The following is a 13,743-nucleotide window of genomic DNA, read 5'->3' as shown; positions in this document are numbered from 1 at the left end:
AAGAAGATGTTTTTACCAAGCAGAAAGATAGCGCAGGCAAACAAGTCAGCAAATGTTGCAAGTAGAAAAAAGTCTCAGAATTTTCCACTGCAAGAAAACTGAAAAACACCTTCTGGCTTAAACTGTAATGTACTGACTTTTAGTGATTGGAGAACAGTAACATGAATATCATAATTATAGTAGTTATGACAGGCTATAGATAAAAGTTAAGGTATAGATTGGTTCTGCTGTATTAAGATGCTCAGCAAAGAAAAGTATATAATGCAATGTAACCAAAACCAAAGGGTCTCCAGGCCTGCCTGCAGCTGGAGCTGACAGCTGTGGGCACAGGCTCTGTCACCCACGACCCTGGACTGCTGTAACCTCTTGGATGGAATAAACTGCATTTTGGAGAGTCCCTGGAGACCCACATCACTCATTTAGACTCTTACAGCACAGGGAATGACAATGACAGTCATGGAAGTTAAGTCATTCATTCATTCAAAGTCAATTATTTTTACTTGTAATTCAGCTATAGCAAATTGTCTTACAGTCTGAAAACACTACAAGTAGTACCTGTCTTTACAGTCAAAAATGAAAGGATTAGCTAAGAAAGAAATCCCTTGGTTTACAGCTTTTTGTTGGCTTTCTTACTTTTCCTTTCTTCTTCCTGTCCATAAATTCTTCCAGTTTTCATCTTATTAATCTTTTTTCACACTAATTAGTAGCTCTGAGAATGGGTAATTTCAATAAAAATAGGACAGCAGTCCTATTTCAGTCTTTGTTTTGCTCTGCGGGTTTCTCCTCCAAGCGTTCAAGCTGTCAGCCAGGTGGATCTTACACTGGCTGAAAGGACAAGGTCAGGAAAACTCTGAGGGCTGTGGCACTGGGAGTAAAGTGACTGCACAGCACATCCTGGAACTTCTCTATATAACAAACTGACAGAGTCTGACAGCACAGTGAAGTAGAAGAATATAAATTATTTTGACAGGTCATTTCAAAAGATTCAGGTAAGTCCTCAGTAAGTAACTGTAACTACCACGAGTTATTGCCCAGCCTGTTTCAACTGAAAGTTTTAAAGTTCTTTTAGGAGAGGTGGCCATAGAAGCTTATGTCCACTCAATGTTGCTTTTTAATGATATGACTTTCCATATGACTAATGGTCACCATTCTGAAAGTTACACTGCTAAATTCTGAAAGCTCTTACTAAATAGTGATATGCAGATTTTTATGTCACCCATTCAGAGACAGTATGCATGTCACTCACAAATCACATAAATTCCATTTATGCCCTTAGAGTTTGCTCTTTCATCTACTGAAGCAGGAAAGTATCTGGTATTTCACTGTCCTAAGCAGCATCAAACTATTGACATTTAAAAAACAAAAACATGCCAAGGAAATAAAGTCTCATGTTTGACTGTTCCTTTGTTGCTTAATTATTTCTTGATCTTCCCTTTTGTTTTCTGTTAAAACACATTTAGCATTCCATGTATAGACCATTGACAAAGAAGAAAAACCTATATGCAGCTCACTGAAAGATATGTATATAATGGAATTTAAACAAAGCAATTATATTTCACATGCAAAGAAACCCACAAATAAATATGTAATATATGAGAGAAAAAGATGCATTTGATTGCTATTTCAGATTTTATTTTTAACATACAATGTAATTAGGAGAAACTGCATATTACTTCCACAACGAGCACCACATTCCGTGTAAATGAATATAACTCTGCATTAGAACATTTAAAAAAATTTTATTGACTAAGAATGAGTCAAAAAACTGGTAATGAGACACAAAGTTGACCATTAACTTGATTTAGCTGCCACTGGTAACAGTGTCAGGGTTCACTTCCAATAGTTCAGCTGCAAAACAGCAGATGCCATGACAACACCACTATTAACAGGACCAACCAACACAGTCACTCATCTTCCTGAGAGAGCCCAAGGACTGAAAAAGCCACTGGTAGCAAACTGCTCTTGACTCACTTGCAGGGAAGAACACTGGTTACTTGTGTGAAACACGTAGTCATGTTACACTTATTTCACTGATACAGCATAGAAAACCACTTTTCCTATCAGCAAGTTGATTTCTTTCACAAGATGTTCAAATAGAATAGCAAAGCTTCACTGAAATGGAATACCTAGGGAACTAAAGAAGTCATTCATCTCTTTAGAAGCAATTTTTCTAACAAAGTACGATTTTGGAAAAACCAGAGATTCAGGTTTCTTCCTCCATCTGCAAGATCAAGTAATTAAGCATCTCTTAAATGATGCCTAGAAATAACATAATGAACCTTTTCTGTTGGTGGTAAACAACAACATTTTCCCCCTTCAAGCAGGTATGTAAAACAGATAACCTCCTCAGCAAACCAATTTCATGGCTAAGGAGGCCTTTTTAAGGTAAACTGGTAAAATATTGAAACTACAAGAATAATGTAAATTGTGCTAGCAGTGAACATTTTCCTGTTCACATAAACTACAACTAAACTACAACTAAATTACAGCCATTTCAGATGGGCCACTCACAGGTGAGCTGAGCCCCACACCCTGGCTCCCACTCAAACCTACAGAAACCAATTCTGTGGCTGTTCCCATTCCAAGTGTGTCCAATTACATTAAGCAGAGAGAACTCATGCATATACTCTGCAAATACTTTTCTTATTGATAACTAATTTTCATTTGGCAATCTAGTTTGCTTTTCTGCTTTTCAAATGAGAGCTGGGAACAAATTTAGTCTGTAAAGTCATCCAGAATATCTCCCTAGTCTTCTGTTTTAAATGATTATGTTCTGAACTAGGCTTGCATATCAAATAACAGAGGAAATACCAAATGGGAAGGTATAGGGTTGTTCCACTCTCTGCTGCAAGATTTTACTACAGATTAACTACCCTCTAAGGATTTACAAAGCAAACTTAAACCTGAATGTTTCACATTATGCATTTGTTTTTTCATGTTTTTATCTCCTTTTCAGCAAAAAATCTTCTCTATGAAAATCATGGATTTCTAAGGTCCAAGGCAGGGTGTAGGGAGTCGGATAATGAATCTTTTCCCCTTGTTTTTCACAACTGACACACCCATTACTTTCAATTTGGTGCCATTGATTTGTTGCATTAATACATAGTAACTGCCATAACCTAACATTGTGAAACATGAGGAACTTTCACAAGCTGCAACTTTATTCTGGTCCTATTATTAAAGATATTTTGTTTCACAGTCTTGTTTTAATTGGCACAAACTCCTCAGAAACCTCTGTCTGTGTTTTAAGGAGTCTGCCATTTTTCCTCTTCCTGAGGTCCTTCCCTCATGAGTTCAATTTCAGAAGCTTTCCATACCCATTAAAAACTAAAAATAAAACCCCTCATTCAGGGCTCTGATACTTGTCGGAAAGCAACTGAGCAGTAGTCCAGGAAAATAAGGCAAGTTCCTGCAAACTTGGAAAACTGTGAGTGGAAGCCTGAATTTTTGTCACAGCTACAAGACAAGGGTAGAGCAAAAAAATCCCTTTGAGCAGTGCCAGTTCCCCTTCACTGACGTGCCAGCCCTACTCATTGCACTCAAATGGGGCAGCAGAGCACAGGAGAGTGGCAGCAGGAATTCTCCTGGGCCTCCAGGGAGCTTTCACACTCAGCATCACTGCTAGCCTTAATTAAAGTTTTAAATAACAACCAATTGAGTTTGAGTAAAACACCCCCATTTGCACATGATTTCTCTCTACCACACTTTTAACCTTCACCACCTTAATTATGTCCCACAAGATAGTAAAGACTTTTACAGTCATCTGCCTGATGTTACTAAAAAAAAAAAAAAAATTAAAAAAATCTATGTTTCAAATACATTTGTAAAACTTCTTAGCATTATTTTACTCAGAGAAAATCCATTTCAGAAGGGATTTTAGACAGATTATGTAACCTTTGTTTTTCAAATAATACACTCAGAATCGTATTTCAGAAGGTCACTTCTGCCACAGCAGACTGGGGCAGATTTTCAAAAGACATAAACCCACTGAGAGCTGCCTTGATTTCGTACCAAAAAAAAAAAAAAAAATTTGAAAAGGGAGTGAAAGAAGAAATATCTTTTTGCACTGTGAAAACATTTTCTGATACCTAGATTGAAACAGTTTCCCTTCAGAGAGCACCTATGCATGCAGCAGCTCCAGGGCACCCTCCAAGCCCAGCAGCACTGTCCCCTCAGTGACCAGCAGCAGGGAAGGCACCTCTGTGCTCTGGCTCACACCGTGCCCCTCCCTGCAGGGCTGCACCAGCACTCCTGCCCAGCCTCACCCGGCCCAGGCACACCCTGCTCAAGGCCCAGCTCTCCCTTCAACCTCTGCCCCATCGGTCCTTGCCCGGGTTTCCTCAGAGAGGTGCCTTTGCCAGCCACAGCCTGCCCCTCCATGACCGCTCCCCTGGGACTCCCTCCCAGCCAGAGCCTGTCCTGCCCCAGGGTGGCTGGGCTGGGTCTGACCCTGGGCTCTGTCCCTGCTCTGCCCCTGAGCTTGACCTTGCCCCGGCCTCATCACTGACCTTGCCTGACAACCTGGACCCTGCCTGGGCCCTGCCTGCCGCCCTCCTTGTGACACTGGGCCACAGCTACAGCCAGGCAGGCTTCAGGGGCTCAACTGGGGCAAAGCAAGGCCAGGTCACAAGGAAACACAAATCTCTGTAGACCTTGGCCACCCTTCTATCAAACCTTCCTGGCTGAATGTTTCGTTGCAAATATGAAGTGAGTCACATATTTATACATAAAGAATGCAAACCTTTTATTTCCATATAAATCCCACATGAAATCAATGAAAAGGGGTATTTTATCGTGTTTTTATTTTATACTAAAACAAATAAAGAGTGATAATAAAAATTAACTAACTCTTGCACAAGCTTAATGGTGGTTTTTTCTTTTTTCCCCAAGATTCAGGAGATTTTAAGTGAAATATCCAGATTTAAATAAAAAGCAGTGAAAGCAGAATGCAAGCTATAATATTCGTTGGTAGTTCCAGATTTGACTGGTCAACAAACACACTTGAACCTTTTAGGCAATGTTTAGAATTGAGAGGAATAATGCATTGTTTTTATGAAGTTCTGCTTTTACTACAGTTCTCTTGCAGGAGAATATTACAGAAGCATTGCTGTTACTCATTTTAATGAAGAGTGAAATCCAGAGCATGTGTTCGGTTTGTTTTGATTATATTCCCTGATGTGCAGCATTTTTTTCTTTCTTCCCAAGATTTTATTTTGGCCGCAGAATCTCATTAACATCTAAGAATTGTTTGTATTTTGGCTTCTTTTCTAAGTAGGCTCTAAACATAAAATGAGAAACAAATGAACAGAGGAGATGGCAATGATGAATAAACAAAAATGCAGGAGGGAAAGCTCCAGTTAGCTGGAAGGAAACATTGGTGAGTCTCCCATTGCTGTAAATCAGGAGAATGCAGTTTCCCGCTCCTGACCCATAGGAGAAATAAACTTTCCAGCAATTAGAGCTGTCAAAGAATCAGTCATGTGAAATGTTTGCAAGAATCTCATCTGCTCCCATCAATCCCATTTTGTTGCTAAGTTCAGTAAGGTTCACCAGATTTACTCTACTGATTAATGGATGCTGTTTGGTGGAACTCTGCTGCTTTAATGCGGGATGACATCTTTAGAGAATTATGAGACAGGAAGCAATCTTTCTACAAATGCACATAAAAATATCACAAAAGTTTGTCCAGACTCTCTATAGGCAAAAGAGGTTAAAAACCATATAGAAGTCAAAGCCATGAAACTTAAGTTAATTGTCTTATTTATGCTCAAGATAGAGCAATAAATGCACAGACAGGCTCAGACAAAGTAAGACCAACCAGTCTCACTTTGCTACTACAGACTTTTAACCTGTAATCTTCTCCATTGAAGTGGGCGAAAATTTCTGCTTCTCTCAAGACTGAGCCTGGGGGTATCAATAGATGGTGTTTAGACCTACTTCCCATACAAGGAACAAGAGTATACACTTTTCAGAAAAGAAGTGTTTGTTTCCCAAGAATGAATTGCTTTTCCTCCCTTCCTTTCCAGAGCACACATGGTGGCCACACACCTTGTTTGTGTAACATACACTCAATGGACTCTGATACCTGTTTGTCAAAATACCACAAATCAAGAACTGCATTGTCTTAGGAACATGAAGGGGTTTTTAATTACATATATAAAAATTCAGTGTGTGCAGAAACCAACACCAAGGAGGTCAATGCCATGGGGCGAAACAGGTGGCCCATAAAATGCATAAATACATTGTGGGAAAATTAGACTGGAGAACAGGCAAGAAGGCAGCCAAGTGTTATTTATAGGGTAAAGCAACATATAGCCCACCCCTGGGAAGGAAACACAACTCCTACACACAAATTTGTATATGCTCTACAGATTTTTTAAGTGCATATATGTAATATTGGTGAAGTCACATTTAGGGAAAGTAATGATACAATCATCTAGTTCAGAACCACAGAAACTACTAATGATAATATAGGCAACTAGCATGATTTCTGCATCATTTAAAACTTTGCATGGTCTCAGTAAAATAAGAAAACACAAAATCTTTTCACCATTCCTAAATTAGACCATGTTATTTTCTCAAAACAGTGTTACTGAATACCCATGTCAAATTCTGCAAAAATATCAAATTCTGAAATTGAACATCTGCTGCCAGCAAAGACAATGGTAATTTTTTATGTTGCTGTGTTTTTTTCTTGATGTTTTGCTAGTTAACCAAGGCTATATTGTAATAGCCCATGCATCCCATCAATCCAGACAGGGAAGTCTGATCTATCCCTTGCTGAAAGAGGAAATATGTGCCTAACCAATGTCTGACAGGCTTCTGGAAATCTCTACTTGCTGCATGTGCAACTGTACACATGAAGTGTTTGCAAAGTGGGTTCAGAAAAGGCCTTCTCTTCCAGCTGTAACTAAGTTTGAACTCAACCATTTCAAAGTTCCAAAAGTTATGATAAGTTCCTTTCCCTCTTATTTCTAGGCATGGCTGAAATGTCAAAATACAATGGGAAAGACTGTTCTGTGGTATTTCCAGCTGGGACTTGAAGTAGGCATGTAATAAATCTCACAAAGAAGGTCTGTTCTTGTGAGATTTCCACCACAGTTTTGCAGACTCAAGAGGTTTGAACAAGCTTTTTTAAAACATTTGAACTTTTGGCTGCTTATCTGAACCATTTGTGGCTGCCCATCGCTGATCTATGCTTATTGCTGAAGTGTGGTTTGGCTTAAAGTACTTTTTAAGGAATTGTTTGGGGAAATGACACATGCAAAGCCCATACACCTGGGAATGACCATTTCTATTCCACGACAGAATTCTTTTCTTGTTTTTCAACAGAAACACACTCCTCTACAAAGAAAGAGAAATTTCTGCTCCCAATCTGCAGCCCTTTCAAGGCACAAGAAGACAGCTAATGGCCAAGAGCCTGACCTTGCAAAGCTGTCCACTGCTGCTGTATTTCACTGCCTGCCCCTGAATGCCTCAACATCCCCCTTATGAGGTATGTGTGAATCTTAGGAGATCTGGCATGTTTCACCTCAAATCTACTTTTTTTCCTGAAATAAGCTGTTTCTTACATCCTCTTTGTGAATCAAACTCCAAACCCACTCCTGGCAGAAGTGATGGTGAATAATGCCAACTACAGTAGCAAGCATTTGGAAGAAATTAATCTGTGCACTTATATAAACTGAGAAGGTAACAAAATCCATTCTTTACTCTCCACCCCTAAAAAGTCTGTGGTAAAAAAAAACCTCCAACATTTTCCACATTACCTGCTTCACTTCTACGTCTCATTTAACACGTATAAATAAGCATAATAACATTCTACAGTTATAACCTTCAGCTCCAAAGCTGCTTTTAATTCTGCAGAGGACTAAATATCAGTGTAAAATAATCAAGAGGATGGTGCTAGAGTTTTCACTGCAATGTCTGTGCTTTACGTGGTGGAACTGCACTGGATGATAGCAGCTGGGCAAAATGATGACTTTGAGGGTATAATGGATTTAACAGCACTGTACAAAGTACAGATCTATGAGGGAAAAAAAAGGCAGGAAAATAAAAAAGCACTGCCATTTCCCTACAGCAAAATCTCTGCACTTTGTGCCTAATACCTCTGCTTTTCCTGGTATCATTCTGTCCATACTATGCAGGAGCATACACTGGGGAAAAAAGTCACTATGACACAGATTAGGTAGTCTATAATTTTGTTTTCTTTATAGAATCTATTTGAGTTGCCTGAGGGCTGAAAATTTAGCAGACTTTGTAACAAGAGTCTGATCAGCCTTTTAAAGTTCTGTGACATAGCAGGTACCTGCCCTGCTTGTAAAGTTCCTGCTCCATCTCGGCATCTAAACCATGTGGAAAATCTTCTGAGTGTCCAAACTAATGCCCAGCCTGTGAGCCTGACATTCCTGGCTTTCAGAGGTACTATCACAAAGTGGTCTAAACAATAAAATCATGATATTATGAATGTAATCTTATAGCTTCACTGATAAATTATGTTATTTGTCTGTCAAAGCAAAGACAGACTGAAGGCTGAACTTGCCTACAGATGAAACTGATATGCAAGCATCCACAAGAGGGACCAAAATATCAGGTTTTTCTTAGACCATGTTTGTAGCCCATGTTTTTTCTTAATGAAAGCATAAAAATATCACCACTGAACAACAACTCTGAGCCCAAGCACTAAACAAATTAAATCACCACTGGTTTTCCTGTTTTCATGCAGAGAATCTGACTCATTGGAAGAAAATTAAACCCAACCACATTCACAAAATACAAGAGCCTGAATCAAGTAAGCACCACTCTATGAAGTTGTTCTCCTCTTCTCACACCTGTGAGATAATTGGTTTATGGACTGAACTCAAACCCAGACATCAGGCCTCAAATCTATATCCCTTAAAAAAACAGTGGGGAAACTTTTAAGAGTCTGAATCTCGAGACTCAGCACTAAGCAAGAAGAATAATAAATCTCAGCACACTCAATATTTTGGAAAGTTCAGACTCAGAGCCAATTCTAAGTCTGGACATTTGGCCATGTATGCACAGGCTTGCCCTTTCTATGCATTCCTGTATCTTAACACAAACTCAAGAAGCCCTTGGGATCATTATTTTTTTGTTTGCTTTTGCCTGTTTAGAAGACCAAGAATAAACATGGGACATAAGATTACTCCTTTTATGGCTGTACAAATGTGTATTTTTAAAATTCTGATGCTCTTGTTTTAGAAGGTTTGGCAGGATAAAGATACTGAGAAGCCTTACCCTGTCACTCCATTCTGTAAGGAACCAGCTCTTGGCACAGGGGCCCATGTCGCAGTTCTCGATGTCGTTTGGCCGCAGCTTCATGTTACATTCCTCGTCATCAACAATGTCCCCAAGGTTGCTGACACACTTCACATCTCGAGTCCTCTGCCCCACTCCACAAGGCACTGAACACTGTGACAAAAGGGAGGTTGCATTAGGACTCTGTGCAAGGACTGCAGTAGTTTACCAGGGAGCTGGGATCATACAGTTCATTCATTTATTCCTGCTAAGATATCTTTCTGGTTAGGAAACCGATGGTAATAGTCAAGCAGGGATTTATTGAACTAAGATTTGCTTATTTCCAAGGTTTTTAATATTCCACTTTGTTTTAAACAGAACCAAATTGATGTTTGATTAGTGATACCTGGAAAAAAATTTGTATTCTTTCTGAGGTGTTCTACCCCAACTGAATGGATCCTACTTACTGAGGTCCACTCTGTCCTGATCTGCCACTCGCTGCAGATCTTGAGCTGGCAGGTGCTGGTGGTGTCAGGCTTCTCCAGGTGCTGGCAGCGGTACTGCTGCACTGTCAGCGTGCGGTTGGCGTAGATCTGCCGGCACAGGATCTGCCGGTGCTGCATTCCCAGCCCGCACGTTTTGCTGCACTCAGACCACTCCCCTATATCCCAGCTGAAGTGAAAAAAAAAAGGATATCTTTGTTCCACAAAGAATTCTCTAACACTGATCTTAACAGAATTGAAATGACATGATTCTTATGCTGGTCCAGAATCCTATTAAATCCAACTTCAGTCTCTACAGCGATCCCTTAGGAGGCACCATCACACCATCACACACTTGTTTACACAGCCTCCCTGCAGAGGCTGCTAATTATGAGCACGGATACAGATTGCACAGTTCATGGTCTCAAGAAATATTAGAAATGTTACTCAAGCCTGTAACAGCTGCTTGGTTTTTAAAAGAATCTGTATATAATATATATTACTGCTCTGATGACACTTCTGAAAATATTTAATATGTGCTGTATTTTTCTGCAGCAAAGGCTCTAAAAGAGACAACAACACAGAAATCACGAAATGCATCCAGGCATTCATTCATCAGTAAAACTGAAATAGTAAATAATAAGCAATGAACAAATATAATTAACTTTAGAGACTGAAAAAATTTCTAGATAGATCCTTGTCATTCCAAAATTTCACTGTATTTATTCAGTCACCTTTGTATAAATATGTTATTTTCAGTTTTTTCTTTACAAGCATGAAGACATAGACACACACTTAAAGGAAGTATCTAAATTGTTTACACATTTTATTTCAGAACTCTTGTGGCCAGCAAGCAAAACCTCTGCATTTAAATATTTACATTTCTTTGTTTATACTCTTGATATTGACTATGCCTGAATGACTATGAGTTGTTAGAATGAAAAAGGTGAGGAAAACGCTTTTGGTGAGAGAAGCCGTCTCCAGGTAAATGACTTTAGAAGTTCCTGAGTATCTAATATGCACTGGGAAACTGCTCATCAGAGACATCTCTGAACCTGTAAGGGCACTCACATCATTAGAAACTTGCCTGGATAAGGAGTGACCACTTGCTGCTCAGAAGAGAATTGAAGAGTATATCCACAAGAGAAATGGAAAATTGACCTAAACCAAAGTTGCTCTAACGGCAACTGGGTTTAACCCTTTTCTTGGGATATACCCTGGATGAACTGTCCTTTTGGCTGTTTGTTAAATTTTTATTTATATTTTTAATTTTTGAGTGTTTCAAACAAGTGCTCAGCCAATAGCAATTCACAGTCTCCCGACAGCAAGTGTGATTCAGAAGGAAACCACACCTGAGTGTGCTGGAAACAAGGATCACCCCCTCAGAACCCAGTCTTGGAGCCAAAGAACTGCTCAGTTCAGGGAAGAGAGGTGAATGTACAAGGGTGCTGTTGTGAGCACTATCTCATCCTTAATAATGGAAGTATGGCCACTTATAGCACACTGATCTCACGGTGAAGTGACAGAACCTGCAGAGCCTCTTCTTTGCACAGGCATACGCAGAAGCCTCTCACTTGAAAAAAGTGTACCCAGAGAGACCACATAGAGAGTGTCTGCCTGAACATTCTGAGAAACTGCCACACCTACTCGTTTCCAGCGTCCCTTTTGTCTACTCTGCATGCTATTGCCCTCTGTGAAGGGGAAGAAGGTGACCAACAACTATGGAAAAGAAATCCACTACAATTTACAACACAAGTGCACTGCATTTAGAAAATCAAACTACTTTTCTACTCAGAATAGCCTCCTTAATGTGCAAGATCCCAATGTTATTGGCTTATTTCACTTCAGTTATAGTATCTTACAAAGCAGGGCATGGGAAGAGGTTGCAGGCCTCCTCTTCTGGAATGGGTTTGGTGCTGCTGTCACAGTAACCCTCGGGTACCTCCTCGTGAGTGATTCTGTTGACGCAGTGGAAAATTGGGTACTGTGATCCTGAAATTAAACAGTCAATTAGGTAAAGAACTGCAAAACACTCTGCAGCAATAACAGCAGCGTCCAACATGGATGCAGAAAGGAAAAGCGTAAATTGACAACAGGAAATACAGACAAAGATGTAGTAGCAGTTTCTGCACTGTCCAGATTCCAGCAGATCTATTTGTTCAGTCATCTTAAATGGAAATCTAGGACAAGAGATGGTGGCAGTTCTCATGGGAAGCATTTTCACTTGGTAAAAAAAGATAATATAGTCTTTTTCTAAGCCAAAGTTTTACAAACGTGGTTTGAAATCTCTCAGGTTTTCATCAAAACTGTTAATTTAGCCTCCCTTTTCCTTAGGTAGCAGAAAAATAACTTATTTTTTCTTCTTGCAAATTGGAATTTCTTAAGGTCATTTAACTTCGGTGGACCTTAAGAAAAATAATTAAAAGCCATCATCTCTATTTCTGCAGGAAGAAATAAAGTAGAAGAATATGGAAAACATAAAGGAAAGAAAAAAGTAGAAAGTGTCCTATACTGAATGATGCAAAATAAAAACAAAGCCTTCAATAGTACAGATTTTTTTTCCTGATGTTTCCACTCCCTTCTTTGTCAGCCTATATAACCTAGTTTGGCTTGAAATGCCTTAGGGCCATCAGAGAGTCAGGGGGATCTCACAGCAAGATCACAAGAAATGTTCCTACAGTCTCAATAGTCTCAGGATCCAGCTCTCAAGATCCAGTTTCTTTTGAATTTAACTTAATCAGAAGATGCACACATTCTTCATATAATGGGAAAAGAGACACTTATTTCTGGCAGCTCTTGCTAAATTTCATGGATTAAATAGGAGGCTGAAATTAATTTTTTTTATTTTAATTTTTTATAAGTCCTACAGTTTTGCTATCTTCATTTTGACTCAGATTTCATTAATCCCACTGCCAAGGGTGACCAGATCTCTGCAGAAAGGACACAAACCATGTGCCAATGTTGATAAAAGCCACAGCATACATAACCAAGATTTCTATAATGGAAAGGAAGAATACATTTACCCTGATGTGTTCCTGCAACTACACCATAAATTACCTGATTTGGATACTGAAATTCACCTTGAATATGGAATTCAGTCACTCAGTAGTTGATAAAGACTGATTACTGCCAGCCAATAATCAGACACAATTATGGACTCTGCCTAGATGACTTGTACTAAAAGCACAGTGTGCTTAAATGCCAACTAAAATATTTTTCTCCACAAAAGGGCTGACTTAAGGAAGTCTGAATTTTACTGGTAGTATTTCAGCTCTAGTACTTTTGCAGTAATTTCTCCAAGGAGTTTTCTTTTGTTTTTTTTTAAACTGAGAAGCAGTTTTGATTGCTATCAATATTGCTGGATTTTTTCAGCTGTCTGTAGCTATAACATGCACACCCATCTGGCCTTGGACCAAATTTATAAAGTGTCTTCTCAAACTAATTAGGAAGTAAATGTTCTACATGTATATGAACTGGTGACAGTCAGCTGAGCTCCCACACTCGTACATGTTTATTTTAAATCTCTACAGTTTTATGGTATGGTGGTGGGTGGCTATGCATAGTACAAAAGATTTCACATTTACCATCAGAAAAACTTATTCTTCCAAGTAATTGCTTGTGTTCTGCATTATTGAATCTGTGGTCACTGTGAATGTCTGGCAGCAAGCTTAATCTCTGCAGTATACGCAAGCAGTTTATGCACCACTTCCCAAAAGTTCACCAGGCTCTTTCCCTCCCTTTTCCTTCCCACTTCTTCCCTGTTAGAACCTCAGACTTCTGTAGTCATATCAGTGCTGCTCCAGCAGCATCCAATGAGACAAAGATATGTCTGCTGAAATGCCTGTGAAACCTTCCCATGAAGGTCAGAAAACTGTTGACAAAGACACAAACAGCACTGTGGGTGTATCTGACAAAGCTGGAGAAGCAAAAGGAATGGTAAAGAATGCCAAAGGATGCTGAGGAAAGCAGGTGTGTATCAAGGGCATGGGAGAGAGCAGCTTGGCAT

General features: G+C 39.4%; 1 protein-coding gene across 6 annotated transcripts in view; it reads right to left on the bottom strand.

Annotated features, from left to right (window-relative positions):
• The window catches only part of THSD4 (thrombospondin type 1 domain containing 4), a 255,165-nt gene that overhangs the window by 11,444 nt on the left and 229,978 nt on the right, over nt 1-13,743 (bottom strand). For 5 of the 6 annotated variants that reach the window (XR_014616468.1, XR_014616469.1, XR_014616470.1 and 2 more), the window contains 3 exons: nt 11,600-11,729; nt 9,723-9,927; nt 9,256-9,429 (listed from right to left, as the gene is read on the bottom strand). Coding sequence is in view for 2 of the 6 variants with exons in the window: in XM_084214001.1 (XP_084070127.1) it covers nt 9,256-9,429; nt 9,723-9,927; nt 11,600-11,729 (509 nt within the window). In the remaining 4 variants the exon portion in view is untranslated. Of the gene's footprint in view, nt 1-5,167; nt 5,279-9,255; nt 9,430-9,722; nt 9,928-11,599; nt 11,730-13,743 lie in introns of those variants that run through there. The other variant, XM_084214002.1, reaches the window with a different exon arrangement.

This window comes from Fringilla coelebs (genome assembly GCF_963513975.1).
Source record: "Fringilla coelebs genome assembly, chromosome: 12".
NCBI classification, from domain to species: Eukaryota; Metazoa; Chordata; class Aves; order Passeriformes; family Fringillidae; genus Fringilla; species Fringilla coelebs.
This window is presented reverse-complemented; position numbering and strand designations above follow the sequence as displayed.